We start from the raw sequence: 24,193 nt of genomic DNA on the forward strand, positions 1-24,193 counted from the left end.
GGACTATCCAAGCGCATAACATCTAGGCATGATTTTCTGCAAACTTCATATTCTAGTCACAGGCAAAAGCAATACAATACGGTTTTCCCGACTCGGGTATGTTGCGATGTGAAATGCCCGGATGTTCCGTTGCCTCGGGAAATGCCCGGATGTAGAGCCTGTCCTGTTTGATCTCTTTAAATTGTCCATACATTAAGCGCACACCCCCCCAAACAATATAGCTTTTAAAAACGTATTTACATTCTAGAAACGAAATATTTATAGACAGTTTCATTTTAAATAATAAAAGAAAGCATGCCGTTGAAGGGAATGCACAATATGCAATGCGACAAAAAAAGTGTCACTTGTCAAACTAGATGAGTTGTGAGTGGCTTTAAAACTTTTCATGTCATATGATGACAAATGTGTTTACGGGAGTACAGAAGAGACGTTCCAGTTGTGTTGTTTGTTTGCCGTACATCGTCCCAGAATACATCTGAGAGCTTTTTGAAAAGCGCTTCTTTGATTGGCGTAAAGGCGCGCGGTGGGTGTCACGTTGAAGGAAAATGGAGCTGTCGAATCTTCGCCGCTTCGCGTCTTGGCTCGTTTGCTATTGATGCCTCATTTTTGCTCTCACTGGTCTTGTCACGTAGTCCGACGACGACGACGACGACGACGACGACATATGGGATGCACGTTGCAAGTCTTAAGTGGATGCGAAAGGCACAATTATCAATAGCAGGCAGAAATAAAGATGCACATCACAGGCTTGTTATCCACGCATTATGAAATACATCAGACTCAGATGTGCTTAAAATATACAATATACAGTCCTGTACCCTTCAAATGTGTACACATCATTTTTTTCGCTGCAGCAAATAAAAACATGGGAAAATGGTATTGAAAATCCTTAAATATTAAAAAAATGACATGGTCAGTGATTCGTTTCAGCGTGGCTCTAAAATATATCAGGTCATCAGATCAGTCATGTGGCTAAAAAGTAAACACAAAAACAACACAACACATTTCTTCTTTTAAAGGTACAAAGTTGCACAGCTCTTTATTTTTTTTAATCAGTATTTGAAAATACTCAACAACCAAAGTTAAACCAAACATTAATAAGTTGTAATTAGAAGAATCCAAACATCCGCAAAAAAGTAGACTTAAAATCTTAATACTTTTGTTGTTGACTTTTTTTAAAGTTAGTTTTACTCCTTTTTCTTACGGAAACACCTGAGGGAAGCAAATCAACTGAAAATAGATCACAAAAGAAATAAAGGAAGAAACTTTTTTTTTTCTTTTTATATACAGCGCTGATAAAAACAACACAACCCTTTTGGTAGGAAAAACGGAAAAGGAACAGGAAAGGGAAAACACATTTGGGATTGGGATCCATTATCAGAAAGGATGTGCACTCCCAAAAAAGCCCCGCCCCCCCAACAAAAAGCTTTTTTTTTTTCCTACAATGGTCCCAGGATGGATAAGACACTTTCCTGACATTTTTTTAAGAAAGTTTCAGCGAGAAACATGACATCAACAGCATATTCTGTAGCTCTCCGTACATTTCAATGCTTAATTTTGACTGCAGGAATGGGGAAAAAAATCCTTTGGTCAGCGAAGCGAAATCATTCCTTTGAGATAGAATTAAAAAAAAAAAAAAAAATATGACAAAGTGGTTTCCCCGACAGTATGGAGCTGATTTTCCTCACAGAGGAAAGAAAATGTGTCCACAAAAGTTTTGCCTTGATTGTCCACTCGAAATAAAGAAATTCAAAAGATAGAATATACAATCACAGCGTGAAAAAAAACACACCACGTCCTTTACTGGAAAGGAACTTGATCGCATCCGTTGGAGCTGCGTGGTCAGATGGACGCAAACGTCGGCGGTCATCCAGACAGCTTTTTCTTGTCCTGTGCGCCGGCCGACGGGTCCTGCAAGCAGCTTTTGCGCACCACGGGCAGCGGGTGGGCCTCCGTGTTGAACACCCAGTCCTCCGAGGGGAGGAGATCGTCGTCTGAGAACAGCAGGTACAGATACCTGAAGACAAAAAGTTTCCTCATGAATACACATTATTAAATATGGTGGTAGAAATTTTATTTCTTCCATAACCATGTTCACAACTCACATCAACTTTCCCCATTCAATTGAATGGGAATGCCATTAATCTGTTACCGACTAAGAAAAATAGCCCTCGATTGCATTGCACTGCACAAAAAACAAGTTCATAATAGTTGAAGATTTTTGATTGTGGTTGTTTTCGAATTCATTTGGATTTTTTTTAAATTGTCAATTCAATTAGTTTTAGTGTTTAAAGCAGGTTTTAGTTTTTCTTAGTTTTTATTTATTATTTTTTAAAATGTCTCATTTCATTTTTCTTAGTTTTTGTGTTTTCTTTTGTCAAGTGCAAGATAAAAAAAAGGTTGCTAAAACGACAGAGAAAGTAAACTAAAATTCTCAAATTACTGTATGATCTTCCTTCTTCTTCGATGTTCAGCTATTCCGAAATTAATGTTTAAAACAAACCACGAAAGCTTACGTACGATTTTAAGTGATTACAAATAAAAACGACGACATATTTACTGTAACTAAAGTTAGTTTTATAAACGTAAGATGTAGTCTCAGTTAGTTTCTGCATTTTAAAAAGCATTTACTCCTGGTTAATTTAGTTAACAAAAAAGTTAGTCAATTTTAGCTTTGGTTATTCCGTTTGTTTTTGTTCACTATATTAACCTTGATTTAAAAAAAAAAAAAAAACAGTAACATCATAAAATATTTTTTTCCTGAACTCCAAATTGTGTCTTAATTTCACGGGATTAAAATTTTACTTCAAATGCTTAAGTTTTTTTTTTTTTAACTATTCCGGCAGGCTATTTACACAGATAGTAAGAATCTTTAGTTTTAGTTTTTTTAGAAACCATCCACCTTCCCCACAAAGCAAGATGAGCAAAATTACTTGAGCGTCTCAGAGAGGAAAAAGCTCTGCTGCATGTTGTCGTGGCCGTCGGTCAACGTGTACACGTCGCGAATCCCAGAGAAGCCCGACTCCACTCGGCAGTGCCTCTCCAGCGCCTGAAAATATGACATGATCAAACATCGAGATTTTCCTTTCACACTACGCGAGTACACCTGAAAAACACGCACAATGGAAATCTTAATGGGGGGTGTCCGAGCTAGCCGAGCGGATTAGCGCGCCGTTAGCTACAAAGAGATGAAACGCGCGCGCTAATTAGCCAAGACCCTGACATGTTAATGCTCCGTGTTCAACCTTTGTGCTGGCTAATTAAAGGCCCGATTGGCGCTTTTGACTAAATTAAAGCTAAATCCATCACGCTAACCCCCCGCTCTTGATGACAGCTAATGTACATTAATAATAGCGTGCCACGAACAAGTGTCACCTCAGGCTTTAGTCTGCATGATAGCGTGGAGTGCTACTTGGAGAGGGCAATTAGAGAGTTTAGCGCCAAAGGTGAAGAGTTCATTTAGCCCACGGTTACATGACAAAAGCGTTGATTACTTTTTACGTGTTTGGTGTTAGAAATAACAGACAGGAAGTAAAGTTTGAGGCCGGACATTGTTCCATTTTGGGGCAGAGCAAACACACAAACGTCTCATTGAGGGGAAAAAAAAAACCCCATTCTTTTCTCAACAGTTCGATTTCATTCTATTCAAATTCATACATTTAAGATTGCAATTTGTATCTTCGGGTTTTATTACTATTTGGAATTTATTTATTTATTTTTTGTAAGGTGACAAATTTTCTCCCCAAAATATTTTTTTTCATATAAGACTTTTTTCCCTTCACAAGATTATTACTTTATAAGAGTTAGTTAGTAAGGTCTATTTTAAAAATATTCTCAATTTTGGGGGTGGGGGGGGGTGAACTTTTTTCCTCCAAAATTCTTGCAGAATAATTTTTTCCCCTCTGAATGCATTACAACTTTATCGTGGTTACTTTTGTCTTGGAAAACACATTAATATTTGGTTAATATTATCTTATATCACTATTGCAATTTTATGTAATTGCTCAAAGTATTATTTCTAGTTGGACTTTTTCCCCATAAAAAAAACAAAAAACAAAAAAAAACATTAATTGGATTAAATAAGACGTGACAATACTTTTTTTTTTAATTTCTCATTAGTTAGCATTATGGAATTGTTCCTTACTGGGAAAAAAAATACAACTTTTTCCTCATAATGTTCCAACTTTTCTTTGAAAATTGCAAGTGCAAACATCTCAATAAATGTCAACGTTAACGATTTCATTCAATATTTTGCCTTTGCATGTTTTTACCTCCACAGCTTCCCAGCCCCATTCCCTGTACTTGGGGTCATGCGTGAGCCTCCACATGTACATGTAGCTCTCGATGACCTCAGGTCTGAGGATGTAGTATCTGTCGCTCAACCGGGTCGCCGTGGCTTCGGCGCCGCTGTCGAAGCGGAACGCTTCGGGTCCCAGTTTGGTAGCTGCAAGGAAAAAAAAAAAAAACATGCCATTTGCGTAATTGAATCCACCATTTCAATGAGCAAGCTCCCTTGATTCACGCTTGACCAATTATTTGGTCGTAATAGTTGGAAATATCATTAAACCTTACAAAACCCAGCCAAATTTGAGTTTAAAAATCGCCAAATATAAAAACGAGGCTTCATAATTGTGAAAATGGCGTGGCGTTCCACTGTACATTGAGTTAGTGACAGTTACATCTTAAAAATTGTTTCATGTATCAAGATGCATAACGGATAAAAATTAGTTGTTTCTTTGGAATTAATCAACTTGGTTTGGCTTTTGTCGAGCTTTTCCACGTTGTTGTCGTAACGTATTCAAATGGGAACCCAATCGTTACGTTTTAAAGCAGTGATGAAGTGGAGAAGGCGGTCTCCGCGTGCCACCTTCAGCCAACCGGGGAGGTCTACTTGCATTTAACGTATTTTTCGTGCTTTGATTTGCATGTACTCCAGCGGATGAATTTCTGCTTCCGCAATGTCAGAGACTCGATCTGTCTTGACTGCGCTGAATTTAAAGGAAAAGAGGTGAGTCGCATCCATTGGCTGGGAAACAAGATGGCTGTGCGACCTCCCACAACGGCGCACACACCCCTTTGTATCCACGAAAATACCAAAAGGAAGTAAACTTCATTAAGGCTCCAAGTTAGGCTCAACTTCGCACGAGACTCGTGATGGCACATTTCAGTACAACATAGTCCTCATATGATTTCACCAGAATTCTCTTCAAACGTGTAGAACCTATTAAAAAACAAATCTGACTTCACTTTACAGTGCCTATTGATTCAAGAGTCTCTTGAGTCAAAAAACGTTATTGTTGCTCAAGCAAAGAAGAGGAAAGAAAATGACCAAGATCCAAGCACGATAAAAGAAGCAAGCAAACCCAAGGACGATCCCCCCCCCAAAAAAAAGAAAAAAAAAAAGAAAGCAAACAAAGGCCCGTCTTTATCTGTCAAATTGTGTCCCAATCTGGCTGTCGCAAACGACGGCGATAAAGACCATGTTTGCTCATTTTACGGCATCCATAAAAGTCTCACAACATGGAGTTTTTTGCTCTTTAAAAAGATGTTTGGAGCGGAGCCTTTCATTTGAGTCACTCAAGTGTTACTTAAGCACACTTGAATTATTCCACTCAACTCAATATATGCCAAGGACGCTCGTATTTGAGCAGCGTTCACGTAACGCTCACGGAACACAACTTCGATTGAGTTTGTGCGCGGGCATTTGACAGCGTTAAACGGCGACGCCCCGCAGAATCGCGTTTCTTACCCGAGCGATCGTAGCTCTCGTGGCAGGTGTGTGTGACCTCGGCGGCCAGGTCAAGGTAGTGCTGCCGCTTGTCGGGGGCGCCGTCGTCCGCGCCGATGCCGATCATGCCGCCGGAGAAGCAGGCCAGGTGGCCCATCTTGTGGTCCAGGATGCCCCCCCGCCACTCGGCCATGTAGGTCAGCCCACCGGGCGACTTCTGCACCAGGTTGCTTTCGATGGCCTGCGGGACAATTCCAGTGCACTTAATTAGCTTTTTGGCAGTCACGTAATCAGTTGCGAACACAACTTTTGAATGTTGACATATACATCAAAATCTGCTTACAGTACATGTGAGTTTGGGAAGTACAATCATGTTTATTTGTACATTTTGATTCTGATGAATTATTAATTATTTCATCAATTTTTACTTTGAGTTGAGTTGTAGTTGCCGGAGGTGAAAAAGTATTTTATTTTATAAAAAAAAAAATGTGAATAACGAACACTATTAAGAAATATATATATTTTTTCTAATTTACATTTTTAAGGTAAATGACACGTTTACCAGAAAAATATCAAATTCAAATAAAAATTAAAAAAAAAAACTTTTTGGGGTTGGAGCACCCAAAAAAATGTGAATTGAATTAAAACAATTTGTTCATCTAACATTTCAAGAACTTTTTTAAAAAAGTTTTATTAGAAAAATATACAAAATTTATCATGATAATTGAATTAAAAAAAAGCTACAGAATTTTCCACACAATTTTTTTTTAAATTAGCGTTTAAAATTTATGAGGATTTTTTTAAAATGAAATAAATCTGTAATGATTTAGAATTAAGATTTCTCCCAATGTTGCTAGCACAATTTACGTTTTTCAAAAAAAGTTAGATTATTATAAAAGTTGCACTTTCCCAATAAATAAATTTGTGAGTCAGATTTAAAAAAAAAAAAAAAAAAAAAAAAAGATTAGTTAAAAAAAAGAAAATTCATTTTCCATAAAAATAGAGTTGAATCTCTCTTTGGACTTTTTCCCTTTTTATATGCATTGCCAGTGTAATATAAAGTCAATAAAAAGACAAGTGTACCTAATATTGTGGCCTGCGATCGGGCATTATAACGTCAGCAGTGCACACCATTAAAGTGCAAACGTGCGGATTCGAAAATGAACACGTCTCATCTGCCTTCATACAACAAGACCAAATGAAGCAATGTGTTTTCTAATGATATTGTGAAAAGCTAATCAGGGATTTGAATAATTGGGGAAAAGTGTGCTGTCGTTCCGCACGCTCTTTTAATTAGTGCCGTACTTTTATTTAAATGCCACGCCTAATGAGTTGTGCTGAGACTCGGACCTTCGATCTAGCTCGCCGTAAACACACGCACACAGCTTTTTTTTTTTTTCATCCGATAGCAAACACAAGCACACACTCGACCCGAGCCGTTTAAATATCACATCACGGGGGTAAACCGTCCCGACTGTAATTAGCGCCTCCGCTTTTGGCTTGACCCTCGTTCTCAATGGCCGCTCATGTTGTGATTTTTATTCTTATAATTGCAGCCTGAGGGAATGTGCGCCTCCGCAGCTATGTACATACGTTTGGAGTTTTATTTTTAATGCCATCATCCTTCTGTCTTTGTCTGCCCCCCCCGAGACCAATCTGAAGAGAATGTGCGGAACAAGTGCGGCACTTTGGCAGAACGCGTCTCGATGCCCACATCCAAGGCATCCACACGCTCATGCTGAAGAAAATCAAAAATGGAGTATGCATGCAAGGGTTTGGAGGGATTTGGAGTCGAGAGAATAAGGGAGTTCTGTTTTCTTTTAGAATTCAAAGTGTCAGACTGAATAGACAAATCTGAACCCGCGACACTGAGTTCACTCTTTTGTCATAGAAAAAAATATGAAAATAGAAAGCTGGAATGCTTGGAGAGAAATCTTTTACCTTCAGGGGGAGGATCAAAATGTAATGATTTGCAGATAATGTATAACTTACGATTTATTTTTAATAAATAAATAAATAAATACCCATTATATATATAAATATATATATATATATATATATATGATAATAATAATAATAGAACTATAATGTAAATGTTGCATTTTTTGTAAGAAAACAGTGGAATGAGTTCATTTTTAGTTTTTAAAACATAAAACAAAATATAAAAAAAAACTATATAATATAAATAAATAAATGAATAAATAAAACCCATACATATTCATCCCTGACCTGCGTCATGCTGAAAGAAATCTTCACCGTCAGTAAAATGTTGATGTTTAGAATATCGCTCCATTTTTAATGAGTGTATGTTCAATGAGAATATCATTTAATTTTCAAAAATGATCGTTGGACTTTGTGAGGGGGGAAAAAAGTCAAAAGACTAAAATGTATTAAAAAAAAACCATAATATTTTGAAGTTTTTTTTTTTAATTGAATTGAATCAGAAAAAAAAGTCTACAGCAAATAAGTGTATATTTTTTATCCTCAAAATAAATTACAAGATTAAAATCAACATTTTTAGTGAAAAAAAAAAAATCAGACGAGAATAAAAGTATACTTTCCATATTCTGTTCCCTTTTCAAATTAAGATACTTTTTGCCCGTCGTGATACAAAAACAAAGGTGCGTTACAAAGATTACTTCATAATTTTTCTTTTCTTGCCCACTATTCACACTTTATTCCGTAAAGAGTCTGAACCGAAGTCCCATTTTAAAGTCGCACTTATTACCAATCCGATAAAACCTTTCAAAAGTCTTAAATGTCAAGCTACGCGGGTGCAAAGTTAAACATGCGGCGGGATTTTTTAAATGTCGCAGTCAAATGCCTTATTACATGCTAAATTGGCGCAGAGCGAGCTATACATTCAAATGAAAACTTCAAGAAGCCCCCTGGCATCCTGATGCCCGAGGGGCAGACGAAACTCGTGAGGTGTGCCGGACGACGCAAGGAAAGCAAATTCGAGAAGTGCACTTATGTGTCTGCCGGTATCAAATAACTTTTATCACGCAAACCTTTATGACTGCTCAATACATTTCTCTGCTGAGCTCTGACGAAAACGAATAGCTTGCTATTTTAGCGTCCTCACAGCTGTCAACTTCCGTTAGAGCAAATTTTGCAGCAATCCCAAAATCTCAAGGGTGAGGTCGTGTTCGAAGGACGCACGGAAACATACATTATGCATTTAACATATTTTGACAAGATGGTGTCCGTACCTCCAGAGCGTTGTAGTACATCTTCTTGGCATCCTCGTCCGTCTTGTCCGACATCAGGTACGACTTGATGAGGTACTCGTAGAAACTGTCGCCCAGCCCACCGATGGACACGTGATCTGGAAGGAACAATTCATAAGTCGAATTGAAATAATGGTGTCTTTTTGGGCATGGATTCTTGAGACTTGTTTTTAATCGATTAATGATGAAACTGCCTTTGGGCCCGAATTATACCCCCCTAAAAAATAAAAAATAAAAAAAAAACAATAACAAAAAAACCATCTTGTTACATTTTTTTTTTTTAAACTCATGATAAATATGCCCACCAGATTTTTTGTTGCCCAATTTTGTCTTCGAAGACTTCTGGAAATGACAAAAATTCCCCCACAAAGGCCATTTCAAACCAAAATGGCAGACGTTTTTGTGAGTCTACTCAAAGCTGGTCCACCAGATTTCATGTTGCTCAGGTTTTGGGTGCGGGACTATCCAAAAATTCTAAAAAGACTTCTGAAAATGGCGAAATGCCACCAAAACGGCAGCTTTAGACCAAAATGTCCGCCTTCAAGTCTTTTTAGACGTCTTGTTTTTTTTTTTGGTGGGCCTACTCATTATAAACAAGCCCAGCAGATTTCATGTCACTAAGTTCAGCTGGTTTAGGAAATGAACCATCCAAAAACTCACAAGTTTGTCTTTAAACGCCAACCCCGAAAAGGCGCACTTCAAAACAAAATGGCGGATTTTCTCCGTCTCTTTTGGGTCTGGATTCTTGAGACTTTTTTTTTGTGGGTCTGCTCATGACAGACATGCCCACCAAATCTGATGAAGTGATCCTGACTTTGAGGGATGACTTTTCAAATCCATCAATCAATCAAAACCGCAGTGTTCCTGAATTCCTATTCTGTGGTTATCGTCACATTTTTCCACTTTGCCAGCTAAACTTCTTTGATGACATCACTTTAAAAAAAAAAAAAAACATTTTGTCAAGCTAACTCTGGATATGTCCCATGTGATTGCATTTCCGTTTGCGAAGACGACGTCGCGCACGCCTCACCGACGCATCAACACTCTCCGCTCAGCCGTCCGTCAACTGCTCTGCTTATTAACGGGCGGCATCAAAGAGGCGACTGCAGAGCTCCTGCCGCTTTTGCCTTATTGAAATGATAATGAATTCAATTACTTTGCAAAATTGGATCTTTTCCGATTTACCAGAAAAGGCGTGAAAATGATCAGGGTGGCGACGGAGGGAGTGCTGAAAACCAACTATTCCGCATGAATACAGGGGCTAATTGTCGCTAGTTGTCGGCGTTATCTCACTAAAAAGGAGCGAGTGTGTGTGTGCGCGCGCGTCAAGGACAAATGCAGCGAGCAGCGTCGGGAGAACATTGTGTGGGAGTCGCGTGCACGCCCCCGCTGAAATAATATTCGGCTATGAATTTCAATGTGGACGCAGAGAGACGCTCGAGAGGAATTGCAGAACACCCAAATTATTAGGGACACCTGCCGCATGCAATGACGACACGAGGATTTTTTTTTTATTGGTGAGGACGCCACAGAAGTGAACCGGTGATGACAAAATTTTATCATGAAATTGTGAGAACGCGGAACATGTCAGCAAAATATTAATAAATAAAAAAAATACTAATTTGTATGACATTTTGGACGTACGTTGGACCCAGTTTCCGCTGACCGGGCTCAGGAAGTTGGGGTACAGGCCTTGAGGCTTCTCAATCTTATTCAGCAGTTTCCTGATGTTCATCACCTGCACAAAAAAAATCCACAAATCAACAATTAAGTCTCTAAAGTTGTCATTTTCAACGAGTTAAAATCATACATATTCAGTTTTGAAACAATCGATATTATTGGTCAGCCCCTGACGAGGTTTGTTAGGGTTTACAAATTATTAACTAGTGTTGAAAATAACTTCTTAAATCTATCGGCCACATTAATCATCTTAGAAGCTCCGCATCTTCCCGGCTCCTCAATCGAGAATCACAAATCTGAAGCTTGTAGACGAAATCGTACGGTCGCATTTGACCAGTTGTACCTTCTCGGTGTAGACGGGGTCGCCGGAGAGTTCGCTGAGGTGAACAAACTCCAAGTGGAGGGTCCCGAACTCGGCCAGGATGCTGCTCCCGGCCGACGCCCAGCCCCAACTCCAACTGCTGCCACTGCAACAGAACGCAAAACACACACAGAGTAAGCAGCGTCGAAAAAAATGAAATACTCGAAAGTCTTTGAAAAGCAAAAAGTCTTTTTTTTTCTTCTGATTTTTATAAAAAAAATAAAATAATTAATTAATTACCTGTCCCCCCCCCCCAAAAAAAAATACAACAATTTCAACAGGGATGTGGACTTTTTTTTTTACAAGTTGTACAGGTTAGAGGTCACATTAATGGTAAAAAGAAGAGTTTTGAAATAATTGATCTTCGTTTCTGATTTTTTATTTTTTTATTTTTTAACTGCTCCAAAATAAAAAAATTCACTTTCAATGTGCAGAATATTTCCCTTTTTTATTTTAATATCCACTTCATTTTGTCACTCCTTCACCTCACATGACCACATCCCGCCTCCTCCTCCTCCTCCTTCTCCTCCTGATGTGCAGGAGACGCTAACGACGTGAGCCAGCATCTGTCCACCCCGCTCGGTTGCTCCCCAGCCGACGTGTGAAGCAAAAGTAATAGCAAAACAGCCGCGTTTGTCGTGGCGTCTCTTCGCCGGGACACGTTAATGCTTCGCAACAGATCAACAGTCCAGGCGAGTCCGTGCATTCTAATGCATGCAAATATTATTCGGGCCATTTTTGTTTTCGCACATGGATTAACGCCTAATCGAAATTGCATAAACACTCACTTTGCAACATCAGATGGCAAGCGGGCCAAACACTTTTTAAAAGTGTATTAATAGAAAAGCTCCCATGTTTATATTTGGTCTCAATTTCAGCCTTTGATGATGATTTCCAAACTGGCAAAATGTTCCATCCATCCATTTTGTTTAGGGCACATACTCACAAACAAGCACACACAAGTCATTATTCATTCAATTAACATTTCTTGCACTACTAGTCTTGGGGAGAACATCCAAACTCCACAGACAGGAAGGCCCAGATTCAAACCTGCAACCTCAGAACTGTATTTTAATTTAAAAAAAAACAATTTGGTGTGTAATTCCACCATTGCCCACTAGGTGGCAGTATGCTTGTGTTTTACAGCGCAAACAAAGTTTTTGAGGCTCAGCTTATTTATTTATTTATTTATATATATATATATATATATGTATGTATATATATATATTATATGTATATATTTATTTATTTATTTATTTATTTGTGACAAGTGAAGCCAAACTGCCTGTGCCCAAGTCAGGTGACTATACCACTACTTCTTCAGTGCCGGAAGGCTCAGCCTGCGAACGTCACATGACCAAGCCCAGAAAACAGATGAGCCGTGACGATCGTGAAATGAGCCTTTAGCCACTATGATGTCATTTTCAGTTGATGGTTAACTTGGGTGTATTTTGCCACGTAGCTCATATTCCACAAGCGCAATAAGAATCACAAAGCCGCGTTTCGACGAGTGAGGGGCACATGGAACATTTTACTGTAAATAAAATGTTTGACTTGACTTGCCCTTTAAATAAAGTTGCATCATATTACAACATAGGATCACAAGGACCACATTTTAACAAGTAGATTTAAAAGATAAAACTTCATTCTTGTCATATTCTGCCTTTACTTCGAGGCAAGAGACTTTTATTCAACTCGAAAAGGGACAAAATACTCGTTAAAAAATAATGAGTCTTTTGTTCAGGTAAAAACAAAAATCTGCAATTCATCAAATGACAGCTTTTAATTGCCCAAAGCTAAGGTGGGGAAGAGTAATTATCTGATTGTTTGTTTTCTATCTCTTCTCTGTATGTACTCGAGATCTGAGCTTTAAAAATAAATAAATAAATAAAATGTTCTCCATTTTTGCGGTCGGTCAGGTGCTGATGCTCACCTCCCCAGGTTGATGACACCTCGCGGGATCCCCGTCGGCGTGTTGAAGGCCGGGAGCAACTTTGCGCCCAACTCCAGCACTTTATTCTTGAACAGCTGCAAGAAAACCACAGGGGGAAAAAAAAGTGACTCGGACGTAACGTTTTTGCCTCCTGAACGATCCAAATGAAAACGTCATTGACAGTGAACCCAACAAGCATTCCAAGCGAAATTGTCAATTTCGGATGCCGGCCTTTTAAGAGAGCACTTTCCACTCTGGCTCTTTCTACTCTCGGCGTCCGAAGCCGAGCTAATGGCTCATCAATGACCAAATTGTGCGCTTAGTGTCCGGGAACCAAAGAGAGGCGAGTCAGGTGTGATATTGAAGAGAAGCCTCAAAGGCAATCCGGTGGACAGGAGAAAAGGAAAGTTGGGAAAAGTTGGTCAAGATGACAACACAGAAGGGGGAGAAAAAGGCGATTGCAAAAAGTCTGAAAAAGGTGTTTATTCTCCCAGCTCTAGGAGCTTTATATCATTTTGCGTTTTTGTTTATTACGTTAATAAATATTAAACATTTTTTTCCCACAATTCTTTTGGTACATCGATGTAAAAAAAAAATGTTTTTTTTTCTTTTTTTTTTTAATTTACAGGTCTCGGTCAATTTGTTTAGAATTTTAGCTTGTCTTTTTTTATTACATTTTGCCTTTTTATTTATTTATTTATTTAAAAAAAAAAATTCAGGATATATTTTTTTACAAGATTCTTTGAGAAATAGAATATATCTATTACATTCAGCAAATTTATTTATTTTCCATTGAGAAAAAGATATACATATATAAATACATTTGCTGAATCTTTGCAAAAATAAAATTTTTCTTTTATTCTTGCAAATTTTCAGGAACTCCAATTTTGAGTATTTTTCAGAATCTGAAAAACAAAACAGCAGAATATCAGTGTCATATTTGTTTCCTAATTTTTTTCCTGAATACTGTGCAAAAACTAACATATTTTTCAATTTCAAAGGATCTCCGTAAGTGTTTATTTTTAGTTTCTGCAAGCAATCAAAAATGAATAAAATAAAATAAAAATGAAAAGATTTCAATGCACGAATGTTAAAAATGTTCGTTGACGACGATGTGTGCAAGAAAACACACCAGCAGATGCATGTAAAGGTCAAAAATTGCTTGGTGGAGGTAACAACACATCCAGCGTGTCTAAAAATAGCACAAGGCCGTCAGTGGTGGTAGTTTGCTTGTTTGGAGATGACATGATTAATCACAGACGAGCAGCGCTCGGCTGGCATCTGCTCGCCCATTTATTCCGGTGCGCTAAATTAAAGGCCGCGCTCGGGAACGGCGCCGTGGGCCTCGTCCGCCATTCCCGAAGTTAATTAAACTCCCGCCGCCTACTTCTCGTCCTCCTGCGATGAAGCGCTATCGTCGTCATCATCGTCATCCTTGACTTTTGTTTGCCCGCTTTTATAAGATGCGACAGCTGACGGGACGAGACGGCCGACAGGTTGCTGCGCGACCGGCGCACGGCGGGACACAAAACGTCTTTTTCCATCAGCGTTGGAGAAACCACCCGAGGAAGACGGCGGGAAAGCAGATTCGGGCTGCCACTTGAACTTAGCTGCAAAAACGCGCCTTGTCTCCTTGAACTCGCCTTGCCTCGCCTCTGGCACGTGGAAGGAAAACACAAGAAAGGCCTCGGACCAGCAAGGATCCTTTAGGACACTTTCACTGTTGGTTATTATCAAGAAACCAACACCAAAAAAATATAGGGCTGGGTATTGAATCAAATTTCCAAAATCAATTTGATTTTTGGGTCAATCAAGGATTTCACACAATTTGACTGGTATGGAAGGCATTCTCAGAAGAAACAATGCTGCAATCAATACAAACTTCTTGCTGTAACTACGTGAATTAGTAAAAATATGAATATTTACATTATGAATCAAAGCCAATGCAGTTACGCTAATCAGTTACGTTTTATTTAACATGACCTGATCGAAACAAGAAATACATCTGCCTTCATGCTTGTCTGCGCTGACTTCACTGCTTCCGCCATTTTGTTTTTATGCGCTATTTTCGTGTTGTGACAAGATCTTGTGTAGTCTTGTACATTTATGGAGGATTTAAAAAAAAAAAAGGCTTTTAAATGTTTTAAGTCATCAAGTGTAAAAAGATGACCGCAGTAACTTAAAAGATAAAATCGGTTTGTTTAATTTTTTTTCTTTTTTGTAATGGCCGAGGCTTCTGTTTTTTCAATTATGCAGGATCCCGTGTAGTTATTTGGTATCTTTTTTCAGGATCTCTAAAAAAAAAAAAAAAATAAAAGAAATTCAGAGTGGGTCTGTAAATGCAATTCTAGTGTGATTTTCTTTTCTTCCAAATTTTCTGAATAAAACAATCCATTTTTATAGGAAATTTACAATAGCAAATTTCTTCCATATTCTTGGTTAAAAATGCATGATCAGCATTCTGTTAAAATATTGTTTTTCTTTAAATTACATGGCATCTGTACAATTAAAAATCATATATTTGTGTTACCATATCTTAAAAAAATATATTATTTTTGAAGGATTTTTGTTAAAAAAATGAAGGAGCACTGTGTAGTAATCATAAAAAAATTATCTCTGCATAAAACTATAAGTGCAGCTTTTCTGAGTAAAATTGTATTGAAAAATATAAGGTACAAACAACTACAAAAAATAAAAATACCTAAAAATAAAATAAGTAAAAATATAAAAGAAAAACACGAGTAAATCGTATAGTTAATCTAAGTAAATAAAATAGCTCCTAAATACACGACAATGAAATTAAATAGAACCCTTGCGGCAGTGGTCACTTGACATTCAACTGGCTGCGCTTTGTGCAGTGTGTGCGCGTGTCCGTGTGTGTGTGTCTTGTGACTTGAATGACGCCTGTGTGCTCAAAAATAACTTTCGATTTGAAAATAGAGTGGATGACATTTAAAGCCTTGTCTGATGTCAGTGGTTGAATGGGGAGGGGGGGGGACCCAGATAAATAATTCCAATTTCGACTGTCTGGGACAGACCACCTTTAAACCGCCCCCCCCCCATCCCATCCCCGCCACCACGGTTGCTATCTGTCCTCTACAGACTCCTCATGTGTGCCTTTTAGGTCACTTCTTCAAGAACAATCTCTAAAGTGATTGAAGTCAGCTGAAAGGCAGAAGCATGGAAAATAATTTGCATGATGCTGTAACTATTTGGTGTTTTTTCTGGATTGGGCTGTTGCAAGCAGGAGTTGTGCACTACAAATTCCGCCTAGTAACAAGTGACAAATTACTCAATCGCTATTATGTAATTGATTAATCGTTTATATCTCTCGTTTTAAAATTGTCCAAATGTCATGTTTTTGAATGGTTTGAAAATGTTTTTTTTTTTTTACCCGATTCATTGATTAATTGAAAAAAAAGTACTTAAATGGATTACATCGAACGTAAAGCCTGGCCTTCGTTTCAAAATTCATTTTTATTAAATTATTAATTTAAGAAGAAGAATAAAAATAGGGAATGACATCTAAAAATGAATAAGAAATAAAACAAGCACAGTTCTTACATTTTAAATTGAAGGTATTCTTTTAAAAAAAATACAATGAGCGAAGAAATCAATCAAAGAAAACACTTATAAAATAAAACAAAAAATGATGAAATTCATGCATTTTTTACATGTACTTATTTATTATAAAAGAAGTAAAAAAGAAAAAGTTATAAAAAAACTAGAAAAAATAAGTTTAAATTAACAAGAACACTATACAGAATCAAATAAAATTATAAAATAAAAAAGAAGTATAAATATGTAAATTGATAACTTCAAAAAATGTAAGATGTAAATAGTAATTATAAATTACCTTTGTATTTGATTTTAGTTATATTTAATTCACTATTCCAAGTAAATTCAAATTCATTGAAATGTAATTTAAAATAATTTAGTATTTTTACAATTCTCCTATCACTTTGATGAATTTATATATATTTTTTTATAATAATAATAATAATAATAATATTGCCTTTATTAGTCCCACAATGGGGAAATTCGAGATTCGAACCCAGGCCTCCTGGGGAGACTGGGAACGAAACGCGGCGCCTTAGACCACTCGGCCATCCACATTTTCATTATTTATTTTGCCCTTTAAAAATCATCTGCGTTAATGTTTTAGCGAGTTGCCGTTGCTGACGCGCATTTCAGTCCACTAATGAAGTTCTCACGTCAGCCGCCTGAGCCTCGTGCTTTGGAAAAAAAAAAAAAAAAAAAAAAAAAATTAAATAAGGAATACTCTGCATAATTTATGCAGCGCAGCCTCGCTGGAGAGCGCGCTAAAGCAGATACACTAAATTAGAGATGGTTGGGGGCCGGGCGGTAAAACAGAAGACGAAGAAGAAGAAGAAGCCACCAAAGCCCAATTTGGAAAACAAACGAGCGGCGACGGCGAGCTCTCTTCCTCCGCGGCCCGTCGCTAAATGGGAACGCGTTAGCGCCATTTTGTGGCCTTGAAAGCTCGCTCGCGTGTTGATCACCCAATAAGAGCAATGACTTTGTTGTTTGGAAACAATTAAGGCACATATTGCAGATCGTTAGATTGCTATTATACAGTATGTGTGCGTAATGTGGAGCGCCAATAACACTGAGAGTGATCATTATTGCTTTATAGCCTGCGGTATAAAAGCCAATTACCTCCAGCAAGGCACAAGGATTTCGCGAGCTCAGTCGGCATTCATTGTTTCATTTTGTTGCAACTTGGGTCCCACGTTCCTGTTTAGTTTTGACACTTGGTTATGTTTGTTTCGATCGTTTGAGGAGTGGTAATCAGTGTCGCGACCCAATCTGCGGCGCGACCTGATCTGCATCGGCGTCCAAGTAAGGAAGGAATTCAAACAAACAAAAAAAAAAGCGCCACAAAATTCGTAACTTTTTCAGGACGTTTTTTAAAGCGGAAGTCCCCATATTTTCCAAGACCCACAAAATTGTGTCCCGTGACGATGGAAGCACCGGACTCACCTCTTGCTAGCTACTTTTATTTTCGGATATATATTTTTTTAATTAATTAATTTTATTGTGAAAAGAAACCTGTTAAGCATTAACAGTGACTTTTTTTTTTTTTGCTTTTGCGACATTTCAAAACGACAACACTGCATAAAGAAGGCTGACAAAGGGCTTTTGGTGGTAAAAAAAAAAAATAATTTAAATAATTTATATTTCCTGATATAAAACTAAGAAACCAGTCGCACGGCTTGAGTCGAATGTCAGGGTCTTTTTATTTCTTTTATTTTTTTTTATGACGCTTGTCAATCACCCCGTGAACTGTCATCTTTTACCACAATCACCACACACACGCCCACACACACACACACACACATTTGTCTTTGTGTCTTATTTGTCCCCCCCCCCTCCGTGAAGCCGTAGGTGTCATAACGCAACAACTGGACCCCTTCAAAAACGAGAATTCCACTCCAATGCATTTACAGACAATGTTGACTCTCCTTGAGACCAACCCAGAATTTCGATTCGTCAGCTTTCCGCGCCGCAAACGAATCCCTCGTGGACGAGGAAAAACGTAAATCAGAATTTCTCTCTTCACTGCGCCTCATAGGACAAGAAGCATATGGCGCTCGCCTCCATCCTCCATCGGAGGAGCGAGTAACGGTCCCGTACCGACCGACATGACAATGTCATTCTCTCATCTGATTGGTCCCTGACCTCCAGTTGCACACTGTTGCCATGGATCCCAAATGGGAAGCTGCGGAAACCCACCCCGTCTGTCATGGGTCGGGGTTGAACATCTCGTGATTCCGCACATTTTCTCAGCGGGAGAGGTCGGGGTGACATTCTCCCGGCCCTCCCGCGCCAACAATTGAGCTGCAAAGACAATCGTTGTTTTGAGACCCGACTTTGAGAAAAAAAAATTGCACCTGGGATTGAATTTCTGCTTTCTTAAACTGCATAAATAATGTCTTTAGGATTGAGTAAATTAAGGGGGCTGTCATTCGCAAAGCATGCGTGCTCGTCGTGGTATGGACTGTGCACCCGCAGAGGTGCTGCCTGAACACAGGGAGGCTTTCAAGGCATCCGCCTTGTCACCTAAAATTAATTCAACCCGAGGCCACCAGCCGGAGGTCATTCCTCGCAAACAGACCTAAGCTTTTTCTGTTTGTTTGTTTTTTTCTTCCCCAGGGTTTTCATATTGAAACGTGACATCAGTATGTTGAAGAAAAATGAACAAGATTATGTAATGGTGCAAAGACCTATGACATCAGCACCAGTAGAAATACACAGCCACTGGCATCAGAGGCGACGTCAACGACCATGAATCATTCGGACACGATTCTACACGAGACGAGCACTAAGATGTGCGACTTATCCGAAGACGACCCGACGTCCCGGAGGCTGAGGACGACGAGGCGGAATATTTCGACGAGATAGTGAGTAATGGCGTCCGATATTCCCAGCGAAGCCTCGAAGGACGGAGGGGCGCGGAGGGGGGAGGCCTAAGGGGTCCTCTGAAGGGATCCTCAGCCTCGCCTCGAATGTCAGCGCTCATCGATATTGCATGGGCCTTGTCTCCTTTTTTTTTTTTATGCTAATTAAAGCGAGCTGCTCGCCAAGACGGAAAAAGGAAGTTTGTGCATAAAAGTCACGGACGACCGGTTAAAAAAAATGTCGTGCTCGGTGTTGTCAAAAACACAACGCCCTCGAAACTTAATTATAATCCCCCTGGACCCATCTTGTAGCACAGGCGTGAGCAAACTACGGCCCGGGGGCCACATGCGGCTCATTAAACTTTCTAATCTGGCCCGCCGAACTTGAAAAAAATGAAATGAATAAACCTTGTTAATGTTTTATTTTCTAAATACACTAGTGTGTCAAACGTTCATTTCAAATTATTATTATTTTTTTTTCTCTGATGAGGTGAGGTTACCGAAACACTCTGCCAAATTTCAGAAGCCATTGTGGCCCACCAATCAAAAAGTTTGCCCACCCCTGTCCTCGCCCGATACCCAACACAATGCTGAACTATGCTGTGTGACTCTGGGGAACGTTCTTATTTTCCGTCGTACGACAATGAAGTGTAATTGCACATCCACTCCAGTAGTTGGCAGTGGCGCTCACGTTGCCCATTGTGGGCAGTATTAACTCTACGTTGTCGGTTTGTTTTGCAACGGAAATGCTATTATTTATAGTTGCGGCGGAGAGTGGGTGGTGAGGGGGGCGCGAATTTTTTCATCTTGCAAGGGGGGGCGTGACAGAAAATAATGGAGAAGAACTTATGGAACGAAACACATCATAGCATCACGTGTTCTTTTTCCTGTGTAAAGGAAATTGGTTCTTTGCTGGTGGAATGTAGCCTGCTGAATTGTGCGTTATTATCAATAGCAATATTTTCAGATTGACTGGTTTTTAAAAAAAAATAAATAAATAAAAATCCAACCAGTGACCGGAGGACAAACTGTTTGATTCCCATTAAACTCCATCACAGAGTTGTGCGATGTAACATCACAACTTCAGCATCTCGCTACGAGTTTATTTTGGGATGTCGACATTCGGTCGCGGCTAACAGGAGGAAATGAAATGGAGCTCAGGCATGTGCATCCAATTCCACGGAGATGGAAGATTTAAGCGGTCTGAGGCGTCAATTGCAACACTTTTGATGTGTCTCCATCTGTTTTCACAGCGGTGAGGGAGTTTTTGGGAGGGTGGTGCAGAAAGGCTTGGTGCAGAGAAACTGTCCAGAAAGACAAACATGAGTGACATTGGTGCCGCCTCCGATGTAGAACCCATTTATCACTTTTGGCAGTCCCGTGCAATAAATGATATATTTTGAAGCATGTGGTGAGAATTTAAAAGTTGGATTGACATTGACATCTTAAAGCCGAATTTGGAATTAATGCCCAAATCTGACGTTTACACAAGTGTCAACACGAAAACACCAAAGTAAACAAATGTGATACAGAGAGCATCAACATCCAATTCTGAGGGGGGAAAAAAAAAATAAAAAAAATCACAAAAATATTTTGTGGCATATTGTATTTTGTTGGTATTAAAAAAAAAAAAAATCGGAAAATGAATCAGATGCAAGTTATACGTAAAATTTTTTTTTCCTGCATTGCCAAAAAGCACTAAGCAACAAAAATTTATTGAATTTGGAATACATTTAAATTGAAAAAAACATTTGTTACAACATATCCCGACAAAGCAGGCGTTTCCAAATTTAAATTTCTTCATTTAGAAAAAAAAACAAAAAAAACTAAAGCAGTATGGTGCAAAAGAGATTAAAAAAGTTAATGAAATAAATTTAATAAAAATACATTTAAATAAACTAAATGATAAAAAAAATATATAAAATAACATGCGTCTCCAATTTATTTCTATTTGAAACATGAAATATTTTGTTTGAATTTATAATGTACTAAACAATAACTGTACAACAAAATAAGACCCTGAAAAAAAAGTTAAAAATATATATAGTCATATATAACAGTTTTTTTTTTTTTTATCTCATGTGCAGAGCAAGCACGTGTAAAGAACACGACAAAAATGTAAATTAAAAAGGTGAACTTAAAAGACACTCGTGGGCTATAAACGTTCCTATTTAAAGAAAGTAGTGCAACTTAACCGTACATGTCGAGAAAGTCACCTTGTTATTAGCGCCGATCCAAGTCGGCTGGAGAGTGACATCAGCTAATGTTTTCAGACGTCCTCGGACGACTTTGGGGGGGGGCCACATCTCAGGTTGTGTCACACTGAATAACAGTCAACCTCGCACCTCCAGTGCAGTTGGGAAAAGCAGAGTGGGGTCGTCTTGTGTTAAAGTCAATGTCCACTTTGGTGACACCAGCAGGACAAAGTCACTTAAGGGAGATTTGCTTTCTGCACCCCACAACAGTTTTTGACGGTAGGAAAGAAATTGAGTGAACATGTTCGTTATAACAGGATGCACAAAATGTCATGCAGGCCATATGCGGCCCGTGACCACACTTTGAGTGGCCCCTTGATACATTTTTGCGATGATTATTTTTCTATACAAATGCTCAAAACACAGATAAACATTCAGAATACGTTTTTTTTTTTTTTTGTAAAGACAGTGAGAAAAATATTAGAACATATTGAAAAGAAAAAAATTGAGACAATTTTTTTTTTTTAAAATATGTAAATTCAACTGTGACAAATTGTGAATAAACATCAGCTGCAGTTTTAAGTTGTAATAGCACCATTCACCAATAGATGGCATTGCATTTTTTACTGCCAATACTACGCTCACTTAAAAATCTTTTTCTTTTTTGCCAATTCGGGAACTTGATGAGGATATTGCATGCTGTCCACATTTTGAAGATTTTTGAGAATCTTCATTGAATTTAAAAAAATGTAAATTGACCGCGAGACAGTTTGTCACCAGGTGGACTAGTCAATTATACTTGGAAAAAGTCTCCCGAACGACCTTGCCAAATACATTTTTTTTGTTGTCCTGGCAAAGATTTTTTGCTTAAATGAACTCATTCACCACCAGCCGAGTAAAAAAAAAAAAAAAAAAAAGGATCTTTGACATCTTTAGCCGTCAATGGCAGTAAATAAGTTAAGTAGTGTAACACTATAATACTATGGTGTGTCGTCCCAGTGTAGTTGTGATGTCATAGCAGCGTTTCAACTAACACCTAATTTTATGCGTCATTCTGTCAGGCTGTTGGTGGAATTAGATCAGGTCCAACCCACATGCTGCTTCCTTGCATGATTATAGCGTTGGAAGAAACAAACCATTGTTAATCAAGCCATAAAATCCATCATGAAGCACTTCGGTTGTGTTCTTCTGTGTTAAGTCGCTGATTGACGGCGCTGAAACGCACTTTGGCAGCACAACAAAGTCATTTCCAGTCCTAATTTGCCAGCGCGCTTGCCAGTCACTCGCCTTGGCCGGCCTGCATCCGGCAACCACACACTCACTTTGAAGCCGAGGGGGGCATTTTCCCCTCATATATGTCTGACAGGAAAAACAGATAATCAAGCCTTGTTTTTTTTTTTTTTCACCCCCTCCCATCCCCCAACTCCCGACTTTGAGACGGGTTAATGTGATCAATGTAATCACGGAGCTGAAATCAAAGTGAGACGGGTTCGTCAAGGCGGGAAATTAGCATCCGGCTCTGATTAGGAGCGAGCAGTGATTGTACAGAATACAAAACTTTCAAGACAAAAAAAAAAAAAAAGGGAACAGTGACCGGATGAGAGGTCACCATGTGTTCAATGCTTCAATCCTGGTCTGTAATGGAACGCTGCGTTCCGTGGAATTGGCCGGAATGAACACTTTGCGGGATGGAGGAGGAATCGCCGGCAGAATAAACCGAAGAGGAAGCGGGAACGCCGTCGGAATTGGCCATTGGAGAATCGACGAGTTCTGGAGGAGGATGCCAGGCGGAACATCACAACTCCTGGGATGCAATTACAGGTTGATGACCTCATCATAGTCACATTTTTTTTATTTCCGACGAGCAGCTAGTAAACACTCTTTGTATCCGTCTCGCAGGAAGTGACTCTCTTGAATGGCTCCACGGAGAAATGGAAGGACTCGAAGGAAGAGAGAAGATTACAGACGATTGCCTTCGTTTCTCGGTCCTCCCGACAAACGCGGTGGACCTTCCATTCAGTTTATGGTCACGAGCGTTCCGCCGAGTGAAGAAAACCGCACAAACACTTCCTCTTGTGCGCCGTTAAAACGATGCAATCAGAATTAAAAGCGGAAAGCGCCGATCATCAGGCCCCCGCGCACGCGTTTTCAGTTAGAATCCTCGAAACGATCGTCAAACTTTTGTCGCCCACGTTGGCGGAGAAAGAAAAATTAATTGACAAATTAACACTAATGTGTTTGAATAACTGCTTCTGATTGGGGCTTTTGCTCAAGAGTCACTTAAAACCAAAATGGAGGACTAGAGTGAATACTTGCTGCGCACAATGGGCAAGGAGAGCGCCACTGCCAACTACTGGAGTGGATGAGCAATTACACTTTATTGTCGTTCGACGGAGAAAAAAAAGAAGCAAGTTCCCCAGGGTCACACGCACCCCTTTTGCAAAACATTTGTGGCCACGTTGAGAATTTCAAATCGGTGATTGGTATTTCATGCACGCAGTTTTAAAAAATATCTCCACCATTGCGCCAAGGCCTCACACGCCTTGCCGTCATAAAGAGGTGTCGAGGAGCACCTAAGCTGAAGCTGTTCTCGCTGATAAAGCGCCCTCCTGCAAATATGAACCCCCCCCTTTTTTTTCAGCTG

The 24,193-nt window shown here is 39.0% G+C and overlaps 1 protein-coding gene across 2 annotated transcripts in view; it reads right to left on the reverse strand.

Moving 5' to 3' along the window:
• Positions 1 to 988: 988 nt before the first annotated feature.
• The window catches only part of LOC148328648 (mannosyl-oligosaccharide 1,2-alpha-mannosidase IA), a 107,903-nt gene continuing 84,698 nt past the window's right edge, over positions 989 to 24,193 (reverse strand). The window contains exons 5-12 of one of the 2 annotated variants that reach the window (XM_088306654.1): positions 12,933 to 13,027; positions 10,982 to 11,105; positions 10,603 to 10,696; positions 8,941 to 9,056; positions 5,750 to 5,969; positions 4,272 to 4,444; positions 2,934 to 3,049; positions 989 to 2,017 (exon numbers count right to left, since the gene is read on the reverse strand). In XM_088306654.1, the coding sequence (XP_088162780.1) occupies positions 1,867 to 2,017; positions 2,934 to 3,049; positions 4,272 to 4,444; positions 5,750 to 5,969; positions 8,941 to 9,056; positions 10,603 to 10,696; positions 10,982 to 11,105; positions 12,933 to 13,027 (1,089 nt within the window). In that variant the 3' untranslated portion in view covers positions 989 to 1,866. Of the gene's footprint in view, positions 2,018 to 2,933; positions 3,050 to 4,271; positions 4,445 to 5,749; positions 5,970 to 8,940; positions 9,057 to 10,602; positions 10,697 to 10,981; positions 11,109 to 12,932; positions 13,028 to 24,193 lie in introns of both variants that reach the window. The other variant, XM_088306653.1, reaches the window with a different exon arrangement.

This window comes from Idiotropiscis lumnitzeri, chromosome 10, assembly GCF_059441095.1.
Source record: "Idiotropiscis lumnitzeri isolate Australia: NSW breed Sydney's pygmy pipehorse chromosome 10, RoL_Ilum_1.0, whole genome shotgun sequence".
In the NCBI taxonomy this organism is placed as follows: Eukaryota; Metazoa; Chordata; class Actinopteri; order Syngnathiformes; family Syngnathidae; genus Idiotropiscis; species Idiotropiscis lumnitzeri.